General features: G+C 35.7%; 1 protein-coding gene across 1 annotated transcript in view; it reads right to left on the reverse strand.

The window, feature by feature from the left end:
* Positions 1 to 17,171, reverse strand: part of LOC150079960 (cholinephosphotransferase 1-like) — an 85,970-nt gene that overhangs the window by 45,552 nt on the left and 23,247 nt on the right. Inside the window, exon 5 of the mRNA XM_090383292.1 lies at positions 12,073 to 12,204. Within this exon, the coding sequence (XP_090239418.1) occupies positions 12,073 to 12,204 (132 nt within the window). The remainder of the gene's footprint in view (positions 1 to 12,072; positions 12,205 to 17,171) is intronic.

The following is a 17,171-nucleotide window of genomic DNA, read 5'->3' on the forward strand; positions in this document are numbered from 1 at the left end:
GAACAACAAGATTGGTGAGGGAAATGAAGGGATCCTCTTACCAAGAGCTTAAGTTCTGCAAATTGCAGTGGCTGGAGACTAGGCACCTGCGCGGTGATCTGGTTGAGGTGTATAAGGCCTTGAATGGGTTGAGCACGCTGAATTCTGATGGGATCCTTCCACTTGTTCAGATTACGAACCTACGGGGGCATAAATTCAAATTAAGAAAGGACAGATGTAGAATAGATGTGTGGAAATTTGCCTTTAGCCAGCGGGTGGTTAATTGCTGGAACAAACTTCCATCTGTTGTTGTGAAAGTTGATAAGTTAAATAAATTTAAGGAGAAACTGGACAGGCATTTGGAGGGAATGGTGTGATTTTTTTTTTTTTTGGCTGATGTTGCATAAGGTCATACACTTGCTTTCTTGCATCACATGCTGCTACTACTACTACTACTACAAAGTGACTTTATTGTGGACAAGTTCTTTCTAACCCGTACAAAAATATGGCTACGAATAACAAGGGAAATGTGAAAAGATCAAAGAAGGTGATGACATTAGCGAATAAAATTGAGTTATTAGACAAAATTTCTAATTGTGAAAGTGTCTCCTCAGTGGCAAAACATTATAAAATAAATGAGTCAATGGTACGATCAATCAAGAAATTGGAAGAAAAAATCAGCCGTAATGTCCGTGAAAACGCGCTAATTGCTTCAAACATTTGCTCTGTAACTCGTGATGTTAAATTCGAAAAAATGGAAAAAGCTTTAAATCTGTGGACACTAGACCGAACTCAAAATAAAATTCCATCAAGTTCACTCATCATTCGTGAAAAGGCAAAACTCCTTTATCAACACTTTAGCGAAACTGGTGTAATACTGGCGGGATAAGTTTTTTAGCTAGCAAAGGCGCTGGATTGAAAGATTTGTTTGAAATTTCTAATAAATATTACATTTAATATTAAATTGTTTCTTATTTTCATTTCGATGCCTTATGCTTGCATTTCACTATGTACTGTCTATGTACATATAATACATACATAGACAAAATTTTAGACTAGTTTTTCTTATATATTTCATACTTTGGAACGGAACCCCTTTATTACTATGGGAGCCATAACTCAATATTCGCGTTTTTGGTATTCGCGGCATTTCTCAGGAACATAACCCCCGCGAATAGCGGGGGTTTACTGTACTGCACATGCAAAACAAAGTTAACAATCTCTCAATTTTGGAACTGAGAGGAAAATTCACAATGTTGCAAATAATAACTTAAACATTTATTCAGCATTATTTAATAATGCATTTTAATAAATAAATAAATATTCTCCTTGTGAACTCCTCTGACCAAACGGTCAGAGGAGTTCACAAGATAGATAGAATACAAGAAATATTCATATTTCTTGTATTCTGTCTACCGTATACCATATTCAGCAGTCACGGGCTAGTCACTCAAGGCACGTGTACTTATGCACTCGCGCGCCTGACCACTAGGCTACGGCAGCCTCTTTTACATTTTAATGCGAGACCAGAGTACCATGTGTTGCATCATTCCACTTAAATGCTTTTCCTGAAATTTACCAAGCTGAAGTCTGAAACTAAGCTGAAACTGGAACAACAAAAATATTCAGTGGGAGATAGAAAAAAAAAAGCAATGGCTTTTAAAAAGGAATAAAATTTATATAAAAACCAGTAATAAACAGAGCTGTTTTGGAAAACAGACCATGATGACAGTGAGTTTATGTAAAATTATTTGTTATATGCTAAATGAAATTATACATATTTACTGAAAAATTACAGAACTTCATGTTGTTGTGCTCTATGGCTATGAAATAAAACTTAAAAAAGGAAAATTTTAAAAATATTCTTTTCCTTGTAATTGCTTGTAAATTTCTCATTCTGTACAATGAAAACTGACTGCAAATGAATTTCTAAAGCACTTAATGAATCAATAATTTATTTTTGAATTTGTACTGTGTAGTATAAATTTAGGTTGTTAAATTTTAGAACAAGTTTTCAAAGATATAAAGGACACCAGTGAGCTTAGAATTCTTCTAGTTTCTAAACTAAAGTTTTTATATGTGTAAAGGGAATTGTAAGGCAGGACCTACTTTGATTCCTTCTTTGTGAGTGAAGAATTTTCACTCACAAAGAAGGAATTGAGGGAATTGTAAGGCAAAAGGGAATTGTAAGGCATTACAGAAGCTTACAAACTTTGGCACATTTTCTTTTCTAAGGACACAAACAATCAGCAAAACAACTCAATTGTTGTTGTTTGTTTGGTTTTTAAGAGCATTAGCAACTAAGGCCATATTGCTCCGGGATATGCGGTGGTCAATCCCTGACCTTTCCGTATTTGGTGGTGACGGGCTCGAACCCCGGTCTAATCAAGAAGCGTGTGCTACGCACTGCTGCTCCTTCCCACCTGGCTACGGAGGCGCCCAAAAAAACAACTCAAGTAAATGTTTAGTTACTTGTAGCTAAAAAAGCACAGCATTCCTAAAAATAGGTTTTTCTGAATTAACATCAACAACAGTCCTGTTGTAACCTTTATATTTATTACTTTCACTATTAAATTAATAGAAAAATCTTATTAAAAGTACTTTAATACTTTTATTAAACGCTGTTATCTACCAATTAATGATTTTATGCTCTTCATGTGTTTGTATTGTATTTCAGTTGATATCACCACTAAATTGTAGATTAAATGTTTATAATTTTTAACCACATAGTGTATTTATTTACTATTTATTACAGTATACTCTCCTTAATTAGCTATTGAAAATATTCAATATTTTCAATAGCTAATTAATTATTTGAAGTACTATGTATTTTGAAGTCACTACTGTTACAAAACTAACAATATATAGTTTTATGTCACTTAGTACAGATAATTTGGAATATGTGCACAATAAAATATGAGGACTTAAATGGGTCCCACAACTTGTGAATAGCTTGTATGTTATGAAAAGATTGCCAAAACCAATTACAGCCAACCATTGTTATAACATTGGCTATAATGAAAATTTACTAGTTTGCAGTGTACAGTAATATTATGCAGCATATGCCGTTTCAAATTTTATATTTCTATTCACTTCCTCAAGTAATGCATGCCATGCAGAGACGGAATCAGCATATCACTAAATCACACACACACACACACACACACACACACACACACACACACACACACACACACACACACACACACACACACACACACACACACACAGGAAAACATTTAAAAACACAACCATTCTGCTCACTATTGAAACCAAAATAGACTGCAATTGCTAACAATACAAATTGCATGATTTTCCAATAAAGACGTTGTACATCTTTATGTCATTGCATGCACATGCTCAATATGGCAAAGAATGGCAGTGAATATGCCTCAGTGAAAAAATGCTTCCACATCTGATGTCACTTTAGATCAGCTGGAAAATATATGTTTTATTATAGTTATGAAATTTTTTTTTACCTTGGTTGTGTGGAACAAAAAAAATATTAAGTGCAAAGTTAAAACATAAGAGCAGGATATTTTAAAAATATGGAATAAATACTTTAATAATTTACTAAATGGAGGAGTCAAGGACTGCTGATGAACAGATAAAGATTTAAATAGGGAAAACTTTGGATACCATCTCTATTATTGGGACAGAAAATGTCACAGAAATTATCGAGTATGGTGGGGCAGCAGGCATACATGAAATGTTGAAACCTAGAAGGAAAAGTGTCAGGGTGGTTGCATCAAGTACAAATTCCAGAAAATTAAAGCAAAACATTAATTGTATCAATGTACAACACAGGGAAATAAAATTGAATGTGGAAATAGCAGAAGAATTTTACTCATTAGCAACACAAGTAACAACCATGCAAATACTTCAGAGACGACTGAAGTACTGTTGAATGTAATCTCGGGGGAGCGCAGGCAGATTTAAGGCCAAACAGGGATCAACCCTTGTATAATGTGAGGATTAGGTTGCTCAAAAATGAGTCAATAAGTGAAAATAGCAATTTTTCATATACTCCCATTCTATAATAATAGATATGTTCCTTTAAAAAACATGAAGGTAAACTTTAAATATATCAGTTTTTAGAGCATAATACAGCAATATGGAAGATAATTCCAAACAGCTAAGCAGACTTAGTTCTTTTGCATAAATGACATGACAACGGTGGCATAATAAGAGAAAGCTTCATCTTTGTGGCTTATTTACATATGGTGCCATCTGCATTAGACAAAAGGAAAATTGCAGAATAAAAAGAACTTTTTTTTTTAATCTTAGCTGATCACAGACAATGCTTTTTCTGTTGTAGGTCTTCTTTTTATATAATAGCTGGAACATTTTTCCATATCTCTTTATCTGCTGCTCGTTTGGATGTCTTTCTCAGCAAACTTATCCCAATGAAGCTTCTAAATAGGGAAAATGCTTCTAACATGTCCTATTATTATTAATCATAAAAATAAGACATTTATTATTAATTTCTGGAACTGCAGCATTAGCATTTCTTCAACCATATTTTGCGTTCTTTACTTTAAGTTCAAGGAGGTTTTTTTTTTTTAGGAGCATTAGCAACTAAGGCCATATTGCTCCGGGAATATGTGGTGGTCATTCCCTGACCTCTCCGCATCCTCCGTATTTGGTGGTCACGGGCTCGAACCCCAGTCTAATCAAGAAGCATGTGCTACGCACTGCTGCTCCTGCCCACCTGGCTACGGAGACCCCCTTAAGTTCAAGGAGGTCTTTGGTAATCAAATTTTCACTGTGATTCAAGTAAATTGATCACATTAGTCTCCCAACATTTTCTAAGCCAGCCTTTTTTGCAGTTTCCACTATGTTTCTTTGTATATCAATACTGACTCTCACAATCCAAGTTAATATTGGATAAAATCACACCATAGTTTTCTCAATGCTCCAGCCATATCTGATGTTTTAACTTCCTTCCATTCTGATTCTTTCTTTCATGAGTGCTTTAGACCACTTTAAAAGTGATGTACAATAAATTAATCAGAAAGCACAAAACAAGGAAAAAAGCAGCATACAGAGTATGGTCTCTTATTAAATGACACTTCGGTTTGGCAATAAATGTCAATAAGCACTGGAAAAACAAAACTGCAAGTAGGAGTGTGTTATAAGCCTAATGACTGTGATGAGTATACCAAACAGTTATACAAAGAAATAGAGTGGGCCAGAAAATCAGAATGTCTCATAATAGGGGATTTTAACTTTCCAGATGTTGACTGGAATTTGTGGGTGGGTCACTCACTCACACACTAGCAAAACTTTTGTGGATTTCTTGAATGACTGTTTTCTAGAGCAGCATGTTAAAGAGGCAACAAGAGGAAGCAGTACTCTTGATTTGGTTATCAGAAGTGAATCTTCATGCATTAATAATCTGCAGGTGGCAGCAATCACAGTGTACTAATGTTGAATTTAATTAAAGACAAAACTATGTCAAGAGTAAAGGAAAAGGCTTTTGCTTTCGTAATGTGATTACAGTGGTCTCAGGCAGTTTATAAATTCTGTGCAGTGGAAACAACTGATGACATTACCAACAGCAAATCCTAAATGGGAAGTAATCAAAGAAACTGCTAGGCTTTTCGTACCAACAAAGAAATACTATTGAAGACTTGGACCTCAATGGATGTCAGATGAAGTACTGAGACAAGTTGCAGGGAAGAAAAGTGCACAGAATGCATATAAATTATTAGGTGATACAGAAGCCTATGGTATATATAAATTAGTCTGTAATCAGGTCGCAAATGAGTTTAGGCAAGCTAAGGCAGACTATGAGAAGTCTCTTGGAATGAAAAAAAAAGACAGCAAAGACTTCTATGCTTATATTAATAGTAGAAGGAAGGGGGTTGAATCACATTAGGCCACTTTATGTCTGTGGGTTAACTGTTGATGACCCTACTCAGGTTGCAGACAAATCGAATAGGTATTTTGCATCTGCATTCACATATTAGGAATTCTTTTGGGAAGGGAATGTCAGAAGATTATCAAATGCTAACGAGGACCAAAATCACTGTGATAACTGAAAGGAAAGTGGAGGAGAAGTTGTTGAAGATGGGCGTAAAAAAGGCACCTGAGGTGAATGGAATCTATCCAATTATATAAGGGAAGTAGCAAAGGAGATAATCAAAACCTCACCTTTAATTATGAGCATCCTTGGATTCAGAGGAGGTCTCTATGGATTGGAGAAGTGTACATATATCTCCAGTTCGTAAAGGGAAGGGGGGGATCAAAATGCAATGTGTGTAATTAGACCTGTTAGCTTAACATCAGTTACAGAACATAATGAAATCACTGTTTAAAGAAGTAATGTAGGACCATTTACACAAGCATGCAATTATACAGAAATCACAGCATGAATTTAAACATCACGCCCCAGACTAGAGCAGCAAAGCAACGGGCACAAAGCAGCAGGAGTGCTGTGACTCAGGGGAGAACTGCAGGGGACGATTCTCCAACACATCACAGCCTAAAAAAATGTGCAACTTGTGAAATGTTTGCTGAACTCTCTGGAACGGAACATGATATTGCCATGGGGGATGTCTTTGTGTGTGCATGATGTAAGGAAATCAGGCAACAACTCAGCGTTGTTATGGGCCTATATGAGAGTTTGAAGGACAGGGTGGATACCCTCGAAAGATCTAAATTGAGGGGCCCATCAGGCTCTTAGCTGCCCACATCAACGCCAGAGCTTGCACTTGGTCATCATGCAACATAGCAGCAACCCCAAAGGCAGAATGCGCTGGTCCCACAGGAACTAGTAGTTGTTGGTGACTATTGTCAGGGAAATGGGGAACATGCTTTGTAAAAAGGATAGGTGGAACAGGACCAGGGTATTCTTGTCTAACCAATCTGATAGGTTACTATGATACAGTGACCAAGGAACTGGATGCAAAAATAATTTTGACATCTTATACTTGGATTTCAAGAAGGCTTTTGATACTGTTGCACATAAAACATCGTTGTACAAACCGGGTCGATGTAGCATCAAGGGCAAATTACTGCTATGGATAAAGGGATGGTTAAGTGGAGTTCCCCAGGGAACTCCATTAATGTCTAAATTTGCAGATGATACAAAGGTTGGCAGAGGGTGGGGTTAACAACAGTCATCAGGTTTAGCTACTGCAACAAGATCTAGGAAAATTGTGTTAATGAGCTGAGAAATGGCAGTTGATACAAGGTACTGCATATGGGTAACCCCAGAGTAATGTATCAACTGTGTGGTACTACACTCATTGTAGTGGAGAATGAAAAAGACCTGGGGGTAATTTTGCAGTCAAATATTAAGTTCTCTGATCAATGCAGACAGGAACTTTGCTAGCAGTGGTTTGGAGGTGATTATTCCTTTGTACAAGGCCATGGTTAGGCTGCATCTTGAGTACTATATACAGGTCTGGAGACCTCATTTTAGGAAGGATTTAGATTTTCTAGAATAGGTGCAGAGAAGGGCAATGAGGTTAGTGAAGGGAATAAAATTCAAATTTATTAAGGATGGTTGCAGGATAGATGTGTAGAAGTTTGCCTTCAGCCAGCATGTGGTTGATTGTTGGAACAAATTTCAATCTGTTGTTGTGGAAGTGGGTAGTTTGAATAAATTCAAGGAAGAACTAAATAAATGTGGTGGTGGAAAGGTTTTTTTTTTTTTTTGTCTTTGGCTGATGCTGTATATGCTTGCTTTCTTCCATCATTTTCTTCTACTAATACTAATGATGATTTATTTTTAATCAATTTGGAGGGCTATTTGGTGGCACATTTCTCAATATTTAAAGTGTCATTATAATAAGCTGAAGGATATCACAAATTAAATATTGGTGATAATTTTTAGGGTTGCTGCAGTGAAACTGTTAGGCGAGCTTACCCGTATTTAGGAATTATTGATCTTAAAAAAGATATAATTTCCCAAATTTTATAAAAATATCATTAAATATTTTTTTACAGGAAATGAAATAAAAAGTTTGTATAAAAACTAATAAACCACGAAATTTGTAATAATATGTGGAATGAAGCATTTTTCTTTAGCTTCAATAGTTTAATATCCACATAATGCCTTCCTCATACTTTTATAATTTTCATCTCTTTTAGAAATACATCAATGATATATATATATAAAAGTTTGTATTAATATATTGAATAAAGTATGCATAAATGGATGTGAAAATTACACAGTGCCAGTAACTAGAAGGGTGAGGATAGTAGAAAAGGAAGTGTACTAGATATGTGAAAGGTGAAAGAATGTTAATATCCTAAAAAGTTATGATGAATTAAGAAAATTATGGGCTGGATTACAAAGCCAATAGAAGGTGGGTGAAATGTAAAGCAAAATTAGTACAGTAAAATACAAATAAAACAAAAATAAAAAGTGCTACAGCTCTCATCAGATACTACCTTGTTCATATTGTATTAGAATGTGCTAATTACATTTTTGTTGCTTTTTGGCCTTTCACCTTTCTTCTACTACTATGGACAAGTATAGAAACGCAGTTCCTGATACATGATCAAGTGTAGTCCCCTGATGAAATACCTGATCATGTATAAATATTTGCTTCAGCTGACATCAGATTCTGCACATTTGTCTTACCTATATTCAACCTTTATCTAAATATGTTTCCCTCCCCTTATCTGATGACAGCTGTACCACTTATTTTTTATTTTATTCGTATTTTACTTTACAGTTCCACCCACCTTCTATTGGCTTTGTAATTCAGCCCATAATTTTCTTAATTCATCATAACTTTTAGGATATTAACATTCTTTCACCTTTCACATATCTACTACACTTCCTTTACTATCCTCACCCTTCTAGTTACTGTCACTTTGTGTAATTTTCACATCCATTTATTCATACTTTATTCAATATATTAATATAAACTTATACACCGATGAGCCAAAACATTATGACCAGCGAGTCGTTATGCAAATCAAAGCAACCACAGGTGAACTACAGTCCGTGTGTGGGTCGGGACACGGTATAAAAAACACCTGACACTGAGCTCTGTTAATCAGTGTTACTCTTGTTCTTCAGATGGGCAAGGCAGCAGACTTAAGTGAGTTTGACAAAGGCCAAATTGTAATGGCCAGATGAGTGGTCAGAGCATATCCAAAACAGCATGGCTGGTGGGTGCTCACAGTCGGTGGTGGTTAGTACCTACTGAAAGTGGTCCGAGGAGGGGAACCCACGAACCGCTGGCAAGGTGTTGGACAACCACGGCTCATCGATGATCGAGGTGAGCGAAGGCGGCAACAGAAGGGTGACTGGCGCAACTCGCTGGTAATTGGAATGTTGGTGACAGGAGTAATGTGTTACAACACACAGTACATCGAACCCTGCTGAAAATGGGGCTGCATAGCTGCAGGCCACTCTGAGTGCCCATGCTAACCACAGTTCACTGGTGACAGTGCGTACAATGGGCAGCAAGCATTGAAACTGGACCTTGAGTGATTGGAAGAAGGTCGTCTGGTCTGATGAATCACATTTCCTGTTGCACCATGTGGATGGCCGGGTATGTTTGCATCGTTTCCCTGGGGAAGTGATGGCGCCTGGATGCACTGTGGGATGAAAACAAGCCAGTGGCAGTGGCGTCATACTTTTGGGCAATGTTCTGCTGGGATACCTTGGGTCTAGTCATCCATGTGTCAGGCACTCTGACGTCTACCATCTACCTAAACATCATTGCTGACCAGGTACACCCTTTCATGGCAACAGTCTTCCCCTCTGGCGGTGCTATCTTTCAGCAGGATAATGTGCCATGCCACACAACCCATATTGTTCAAGACTGGTTCGCGGAACATGAGGAAGACTTCCAGGTATTACCCTGGCCTCCAAATTCCCCAGACATCAATCCCATCGACCATCTGTGGTTTGTGTTGGAACAGCAACTGCGATCTGCAGCGTCTCAACCACAGACCTTAAGGAGTTAAAGGATCTGCTGGTTACGTGTTGATACCAGATACCACAAGACACATTTAGAAATCTTGTAGCATCCATGCCTTGCTGGGTACAAGCTGTTTTGGCTGCATGTGGAGGACCAACATCATATTAAGTAGGTGGTCAATGTTTTGGCTCATCAGTGTATATACTCCTGTATCTTTTAATGCTGCTTTGAGCTTTTAGGTGCATCTGTCTTACCTGACTTATTAACCTTTCATTAACTGAACCTATTTCATTCACTGTAACTTTTTAAAAAATTATATTTAATATACAGTAAACTCCCACTATTCACAGGGGTTACGTTCCTGAGAAATGCCGCGAATACCGAAAACTCGAATACTGAGTTATGGCTCCCATAGTAATAAAGGGGTTCCGTTCCAAAGTATGAAATATATAAGAAAAACTAGTCTAAAATTTTGTCTATGTATGTATTATATGTATCTTCATAATATGACTATGTACATAGACAGTACAGTGAAATGAAATGAAAATAAGAAACAATTTAATATTAAATGTAATATCTATTTGAAATTTCAAACAAATCTTTCAAACCGGTGCCTTTGCTAACTAAAAAACTTATCCTGTCAGTGCTATCACCTGTTTCGCTAAAGTGTTGATAAAGGAGTTTCGCCTTTTCACGAATGATGAGTGAACTTAACGGAATTTTATTTTGAGTTCGGTATTCTATCTACAGATTTAAAGCCTTTTCCATTTTTTCTAATTTAACATCACGAGTTACAGAGCAAATTTTTGAAGCAATTAGCGCATTTTCACGGACACTACAGTGGATTTTTTCTTTTGATTTCTTGATTGATCGTACCGTTGACTCATTGATTTTATAATGTTTTGCCACTGAGGAGACACTTTCACAATTAGAAATTTTGTCTAATAACTCAATTTTATTCACTAATGTCATCACCTTCTTTGATCTTTTCACATTTCCCTTGTTATTCGTAACCATATTTTTGTACGGGTTAGAAAGAATTTGTCCACAATAAAGTCACTTTCTTCCGTTAACACGCTCGAAAAAGTCTGTTTTACACTGCAAAATGGTAGATTTATCACTTTTGTAAGCATATCAATTTACAAATTGATAAATTTAGTCAATTTGTAAGCATATAAATTAAAAGCAAACGACGAAACCTTCCATGACATGCGCATAACACATACTGAACAAGGATTAGCGAGAAACATCCACACTCGCGATTTTGTCATCCCTCCACCCCCACCCACTGAATGCTGTTTTGACAGGGAAAGATAATTTTAGCCACGCCCATGTTTTTTATGGCGGAAAATGTTCATGGCACTTTAAAATTCACATTTTTTTAGGTTTCATTTTATATTAAATCAGCGACTGCGAATACAGATACCGCGAATAGTGGGGGTTTACTGTATATAGAATTTTTTCTGCCCCTAAAAAATAAAAATAATAATAAATAAAAAAAATAGCATATTCTTGAACAGCAGGTGGGTGGAGTTTACAAAACTAAAAGTGCAAAATTATTTCTCTGCTTATAATGGTAAATGAAGAAATAATTTTACTGAAATAATTTCATATAATTGTCATTTTAGGCAGGTGACAAAGTTTCAGATAGTGCAGCAAATTTTTACAGCATACACACAAAACAAATGGCAGACTACTGTTAATATAAAAAAAGTTGGCTTAGTTTAAAATTTTAACAAATGTTATAGACTAAAGCCAATGATAGGAAGCAACTTTTCTTTCCTATTGACAAAAAGCAATTAATCAGGCAAAATTTTAAATTAGAAACTGTAAAATCTAAATAGTAATATTTAGTCTAATTATCACATCAAATTAAAAAATTTTAGTATAACAAAAAAAAAAAAAAAAAAAAAAACAAGAATCAGGTGACAAATCTAAATCGAAAAATAAACAAGACATACCTGAGTACCATTAAACTGCAAAACCCCATACTTATCAATTATTTGAATAAATATCCAAAATGCCAAAAAATGTCTGAAATGTTATTATTCAAATGTGGGCAGAATTAAAAAAAAAAAAAAGCATTCTAATTAATATCCTAAGCAATTTTGACAACTTGTGATCAGCCACCGTTGTTAAAAATCAAGACAGCAATATTTAAAATAAATATTTTCTTTTTATTTGTCAATTCATTAAAACTTACTGCTACAGTTGATCCATTTTTGCCTGCTCCACCAGTAAAAATTGTAGTAAAATAGCTGTAGAAGGCCACTGAAGCTGCTATAATTCCAATAAATACTGGTATCAACTTTGTTTCTAAATAAATGGCTGGGATCTGTAAGAAGAAAATAAAAAAATAATTTTACAGAGAAGTCAATATGTTTTAATTACTGCAGTTTTAAGAAAGGTTTACGAGACATGTTATCCCAGCGATGTTGCTACAAGAAAATGTTTAAACTAGAGATTATTTATTTATTTATTTTATAATAACTAAATATTTTTTTATATTTCAGCCACAGAATTCCTATTTTAGAAAGCACTAAAGTAGTTTCATAGTTTTGGTAAACTAGAGCAGGCATTCTGATACTATAAAACAAAAAGCATTTCTTTAATACTTAAATAAGAATAGCTTGCAATTTTATTATTTAGCAGGTAAAACAACATATAAAAATATGCATAATCCATATAAAATATGGATTATAAATATTTTTGTAGCTGCATATATATTTGAAAATGCAAGCGAACCTGTGACTACAGCCAGCCCTTTAATGTTTATATTTTCAAGAGTGATGTAGGGAAAGTGGTTAGCTGTAAAAATTCTCTTTAACCATTTAAATTGTTATTTTAATAATAATAATAATAATAAAGAATAAGGAAATTGAAGAGCCATCAACACCACCCAAAGGTGGCCATCAAGAGACTGACCACAGCCCATAAAGGACGGGGGGATTGTTGGTTGGTTTAGGAATTTATTAGGTGCATTGGCAAATATGGCCATAGTGCACTGGGGGGGGGGGATTGACTGATCTCACTGAACAAGAGAAGAAGATGATTAAGAACCTGTGGGATTACTTCCAGGAAAACAGCACCAATATATCACGCCATATTAAAGATGGACAAACAGCACACAACACAATGTTAAACAAGGAGAACCCACTCACACAGACAGAAAGATGGACAAAGAAAGCACTCCATGGGAGATACTGCTATGACATGCATAAAGAGTACATAGATAATGTGGCCTCCAATGCCTTGGCCCGCAAATGAGAAGCTTTTCCCCTGTGACTGAAGGATTCATGCCTGCCATCCAAGACCAGGTAATCAACACCAAGAACTACAGGAAATACATTGCCAAGGACCCCAGAGTGACAGATGTATGTTGATGATGCCAGCTGCTCCAGAAACAAGCTCATTACTTCAGTTCATCACTGTGAGATGCAGAGTGATCACCCAGATGGAGTACACTCACAGACACAACCAGGATAATACATCAGAAGCTAGCGCAAAAATGCCAGTTGATCAAAGAAAGTGTACCATATTACAAGTATGAACCCAGGCTGTATACTAGAGACCTCTACTCTCAAACTATACTGGGACCATGCCATAATAATGGACAAGGCAATTCCTGCAACAGACCTAAGACAGGAAGTCAAAAAAATATGTGGCGTATGGAACAAGTAATGACCATCCCAAATGGCATGTCAACCACTGGTATGGTGCCAATGAGACTCCATAAGAACCTAGCAGCAATAGGCCTACTAGAACACTTACATGGAAATACAGAAAGCCACAATTCTAAACACCTGTAAGATAGTAAAAGAGTTCCTCAACTAACAGTAATAACAATAATAATAATAACTGGATGAAACCAACCACCTCATGCAATTGGTACTGGTAGCCATCACAGAGTGGAAAAAAATCCAAAATTTTTATGAGAGAAAAAGTTTTTTTTTATAATAATAATGCCAACAACAATAATGACATGATCAAACGGTTTGAGGATTGAACTAAAGCTTGACGAATGATGAAGCCAACTATTTCGATGGAGCACCTCTCAAGTAGTCTCCTTGATCATGTATACACACTGATTGCAATGCAACTTCTAAAAGCTTTCCTAATAATCTTCTTTTGGAAATGCTACTACATGCATCCCTTGACTTATGACAGAGTTCTGTTCCACCACTTTGGTTGTAAGTCAAATTTCATACAAAAATATTAAGGGCATACAAATACATAACAAAAAATAATAAACATAAATTACCTAAATGTTCATAGACTTATTTCTTTTAAGGTTTCACTTACAAATGTATGCACATATGATAAATTAAAATAACCGAAAAAGCAATCATCTTCACCATCTGTGTTTTCACTTGAAAAGACATTGGTTCATTTTGAACATGTCCAATTTTAAATAAATAAATAATAAATTTTCTGTTTATACTCTGGGATGACCAAACGGTCAGAGGAGTTCACAAGATAGAGAGAATACAAGAAACAGCACCGTATTCAGCAGTAACAGGCTTGAACCCCGGTCACTCAAGGCACGTGTACTTTTACCCTCGTGCCTGACCACTAGGCTACGGTGGCAATCTGAACAGTTTGCTTTTCCTTTTCATTATAAAGTTCTCTGTAACATGCAAGGGCTTTTTGAATTAAATTTACCTTAGAGAATCAGTATTTGAGTCCATACTTTCAAATTTTCGCATTCCATCATTTATTTGGCTAAATGCTACAATCATTACTTTGAGCACAAACTTTTTAGGAGGTTCTTTTTGTTTTTCTAGCTCTCCCTCATCTTTTTGTGCAACTTGTTATGCCCATAGCTCCATCAAGTCCTCACTGGTAGGCTTCTCCATATCATTTTCAACAAGCTGATTCATATCTTCATTTTCAACATCAAGTTGCCGAGCAAACTTTACAATATCATTAATAATTTTTCCAATTTCATTTGCTTTATTGAAGTTTAAATTATCATCAAAACTTTCAAAGAGATTTTTCCATATACCATTCGTGCAATTAGTAGTCAATTCAGTCCATGCTTCCGCAACGTTCTTAATTCTGTATTATAGTTCTTCCAGAATTCTCTTAATGTCTCTTCTTTCTCTGTTAGAAGGTTGCAATAGCTACCTCCTCCGTATGCTTCTTTAAACTTTTAGTGTTTAGACTCAAATGTAAAAAATCACTTTTACATTTGAGTGTAAAGCTAACTGTGGAGAGTGGCCTAAAGCATTATCAAGAATCAATAGGATTTTGAAAAGGAATATCTTTTTCATGACAATATTCTTTTACTTCTGGAATAAAACAATTGGTAAACCAGTCTTCATGAAGGAACTGTGTCATCCAGACCTTCTTATTTAAATGATAATGTAACACTAATTTCAGTGCTCTACTGTTTTGTGAGTATTAAATCATAAATGGCTTCAAATTATAGCCAGCAACATTTCCACACAATAAAAGAGTAATGCAATCCTTATATGCTTTGAACCCCAGCATACACTGTGCTGTGCTTTGAATGTACGTAGGCATCTTTTTCCATTAGATATATTATCCATATTAAAAAAAAAATTTTTCAAATAATTTTCTTCTTTAAGTAACATATCAAAATCATTCTTGAAGATATCAGCAGCTTTCTAATCTGCACTTGTTGCTGCCCCACTAACCATTTATTCATATTATCCAATAGTGTCACAATTAAGGCTAACATTTTAAAATGTCCCCTCCCTTCTCTTTCTCTGTATGTCTCTCTCTCTTAACCTATTATTAAACTAAACCTATTAACTGTTTGGAGACAAGAGTAGCCTTGTGCAGGCGAAGTTTTTATGGCTGAGGAACATAGAGAAGTTTTTTTCTGTTTTATTAACTTAAATTGGCATATTAATTTATTTTCTAGAGTAGCTCTATATTCCTAGTTACGATACTTAGTTTAAATTTTAACGTATATAGAGATTTTGTAGGTTATTACTTAGTATCGGTAAGGGAATCCACGTGTTTTACAAATTTTGCAGAGCCGGAAAACTGGACGTTTTTTAGCTATAGTTAGCTGCTTTATTGACCAATTGTTATATTAAATTATTTTCTGTAAGTAGCTTATAGACCTAGGCAAGATCCTTGATTTATTCTGAATTGAGACAGCAAGATTTTGGAAGTTAATTAATATTTAAGTGTCCGTAGATTTACCATTCGTAACTTGCCGCCATTGTTATACAATACAATGTTATATCTCAAACTAGATAGCATTAGCTTAGTATAGTATAGTATATAATATTATCAATTAATCAGTAATTTATTAATCTTGTTGAACTTCATTGTCAATTAAATTGTACTTTAATTAAATACACATAACGACTTAGATTTTACGAACGTAACATAATTAATTAATACCTAACTTGATACAGAACTTATATAAAGAAACTCAAAGATAATACTTGACACTTAAAAAAAATATATAGATATATAGTGTTACAACTGCGTTGGGATACACGTTTAGGGTTATAATTTTGTACTGAAATTGAAATTTTATTTAAATTGAATCGGAATCATGACTCAGACCAGAGCAGCAAAGCAAAAGGCTCAAGCTAAATGGAGTGCTGTGGATCAGGGGAGAACTGAGGGGGGGGCAGTTGCCCTCTGAATCACAGCCTTTTAAAATGCACTGCATGCATGCTTGGCAATATCATGTCCCGTACCTGATTGCTCAGGTACGGGACATGATATTGCCAAGGGGGATGTCTTTATGTGCACGCAATGAAAGGAGTGTGAGGAAATGAGGCGACAACTCAGCATTGTTATGGGCCTATATGAGAGCTTGAAGGACAGGGTGGATGATCTCGAAGGATCTAAAGTGAAGGGCTCATCGAGCTCTCAGCTGCCCACATCAACACCAAAGCTTGCATTTGATCATCACGCAATACAGTGGCAACCCCAAAGGCAGAATGCGCTGGTCCCACAGGAACTAGTAGTTGTTGGTGACTCTATTGTCAGGGAAACGGGGAACATGCTATGTAAAAAGGATAGGTGGAACAGGACGAGGGTATGTCTGCCAGGGGCAAAGGTTGATGACGTTGTAGAGCAGATATCATCTTTTAAGGGCACAAAGGGTGAATATTGTTGTACACATTGGCACTAATGATATTACGAGTAGGAGACCAGCAGAATTACTTAACAAGTACGGGTCACTGTTGAAAAAAAGCTGTGAATTAGGGTTGAATTTGAAAGTGTCTGCAATTCTGCCCAGACATGACAGGAAGGAGTATATGATGAGAGCCTTGTCGATCAATTCGGCTCTGGAAAGATTGTGCAAGG

This window comes from Mastigoproctus giganteus, chromosome 10 (assembly GCF_048544385.1).
Source record: "Mastigoproctus giganteus isolate SK-2022 chromosome 10, ASM4854438v1, whole genome shotgun sequence".
NCBI classification, from domain to species: Eukaryota; Metazoa; Arthropoda; class Arachnida; order Uropygi; family Thelyphonidae; genus Mastigoproctus; species Mastigoproctus giganteus.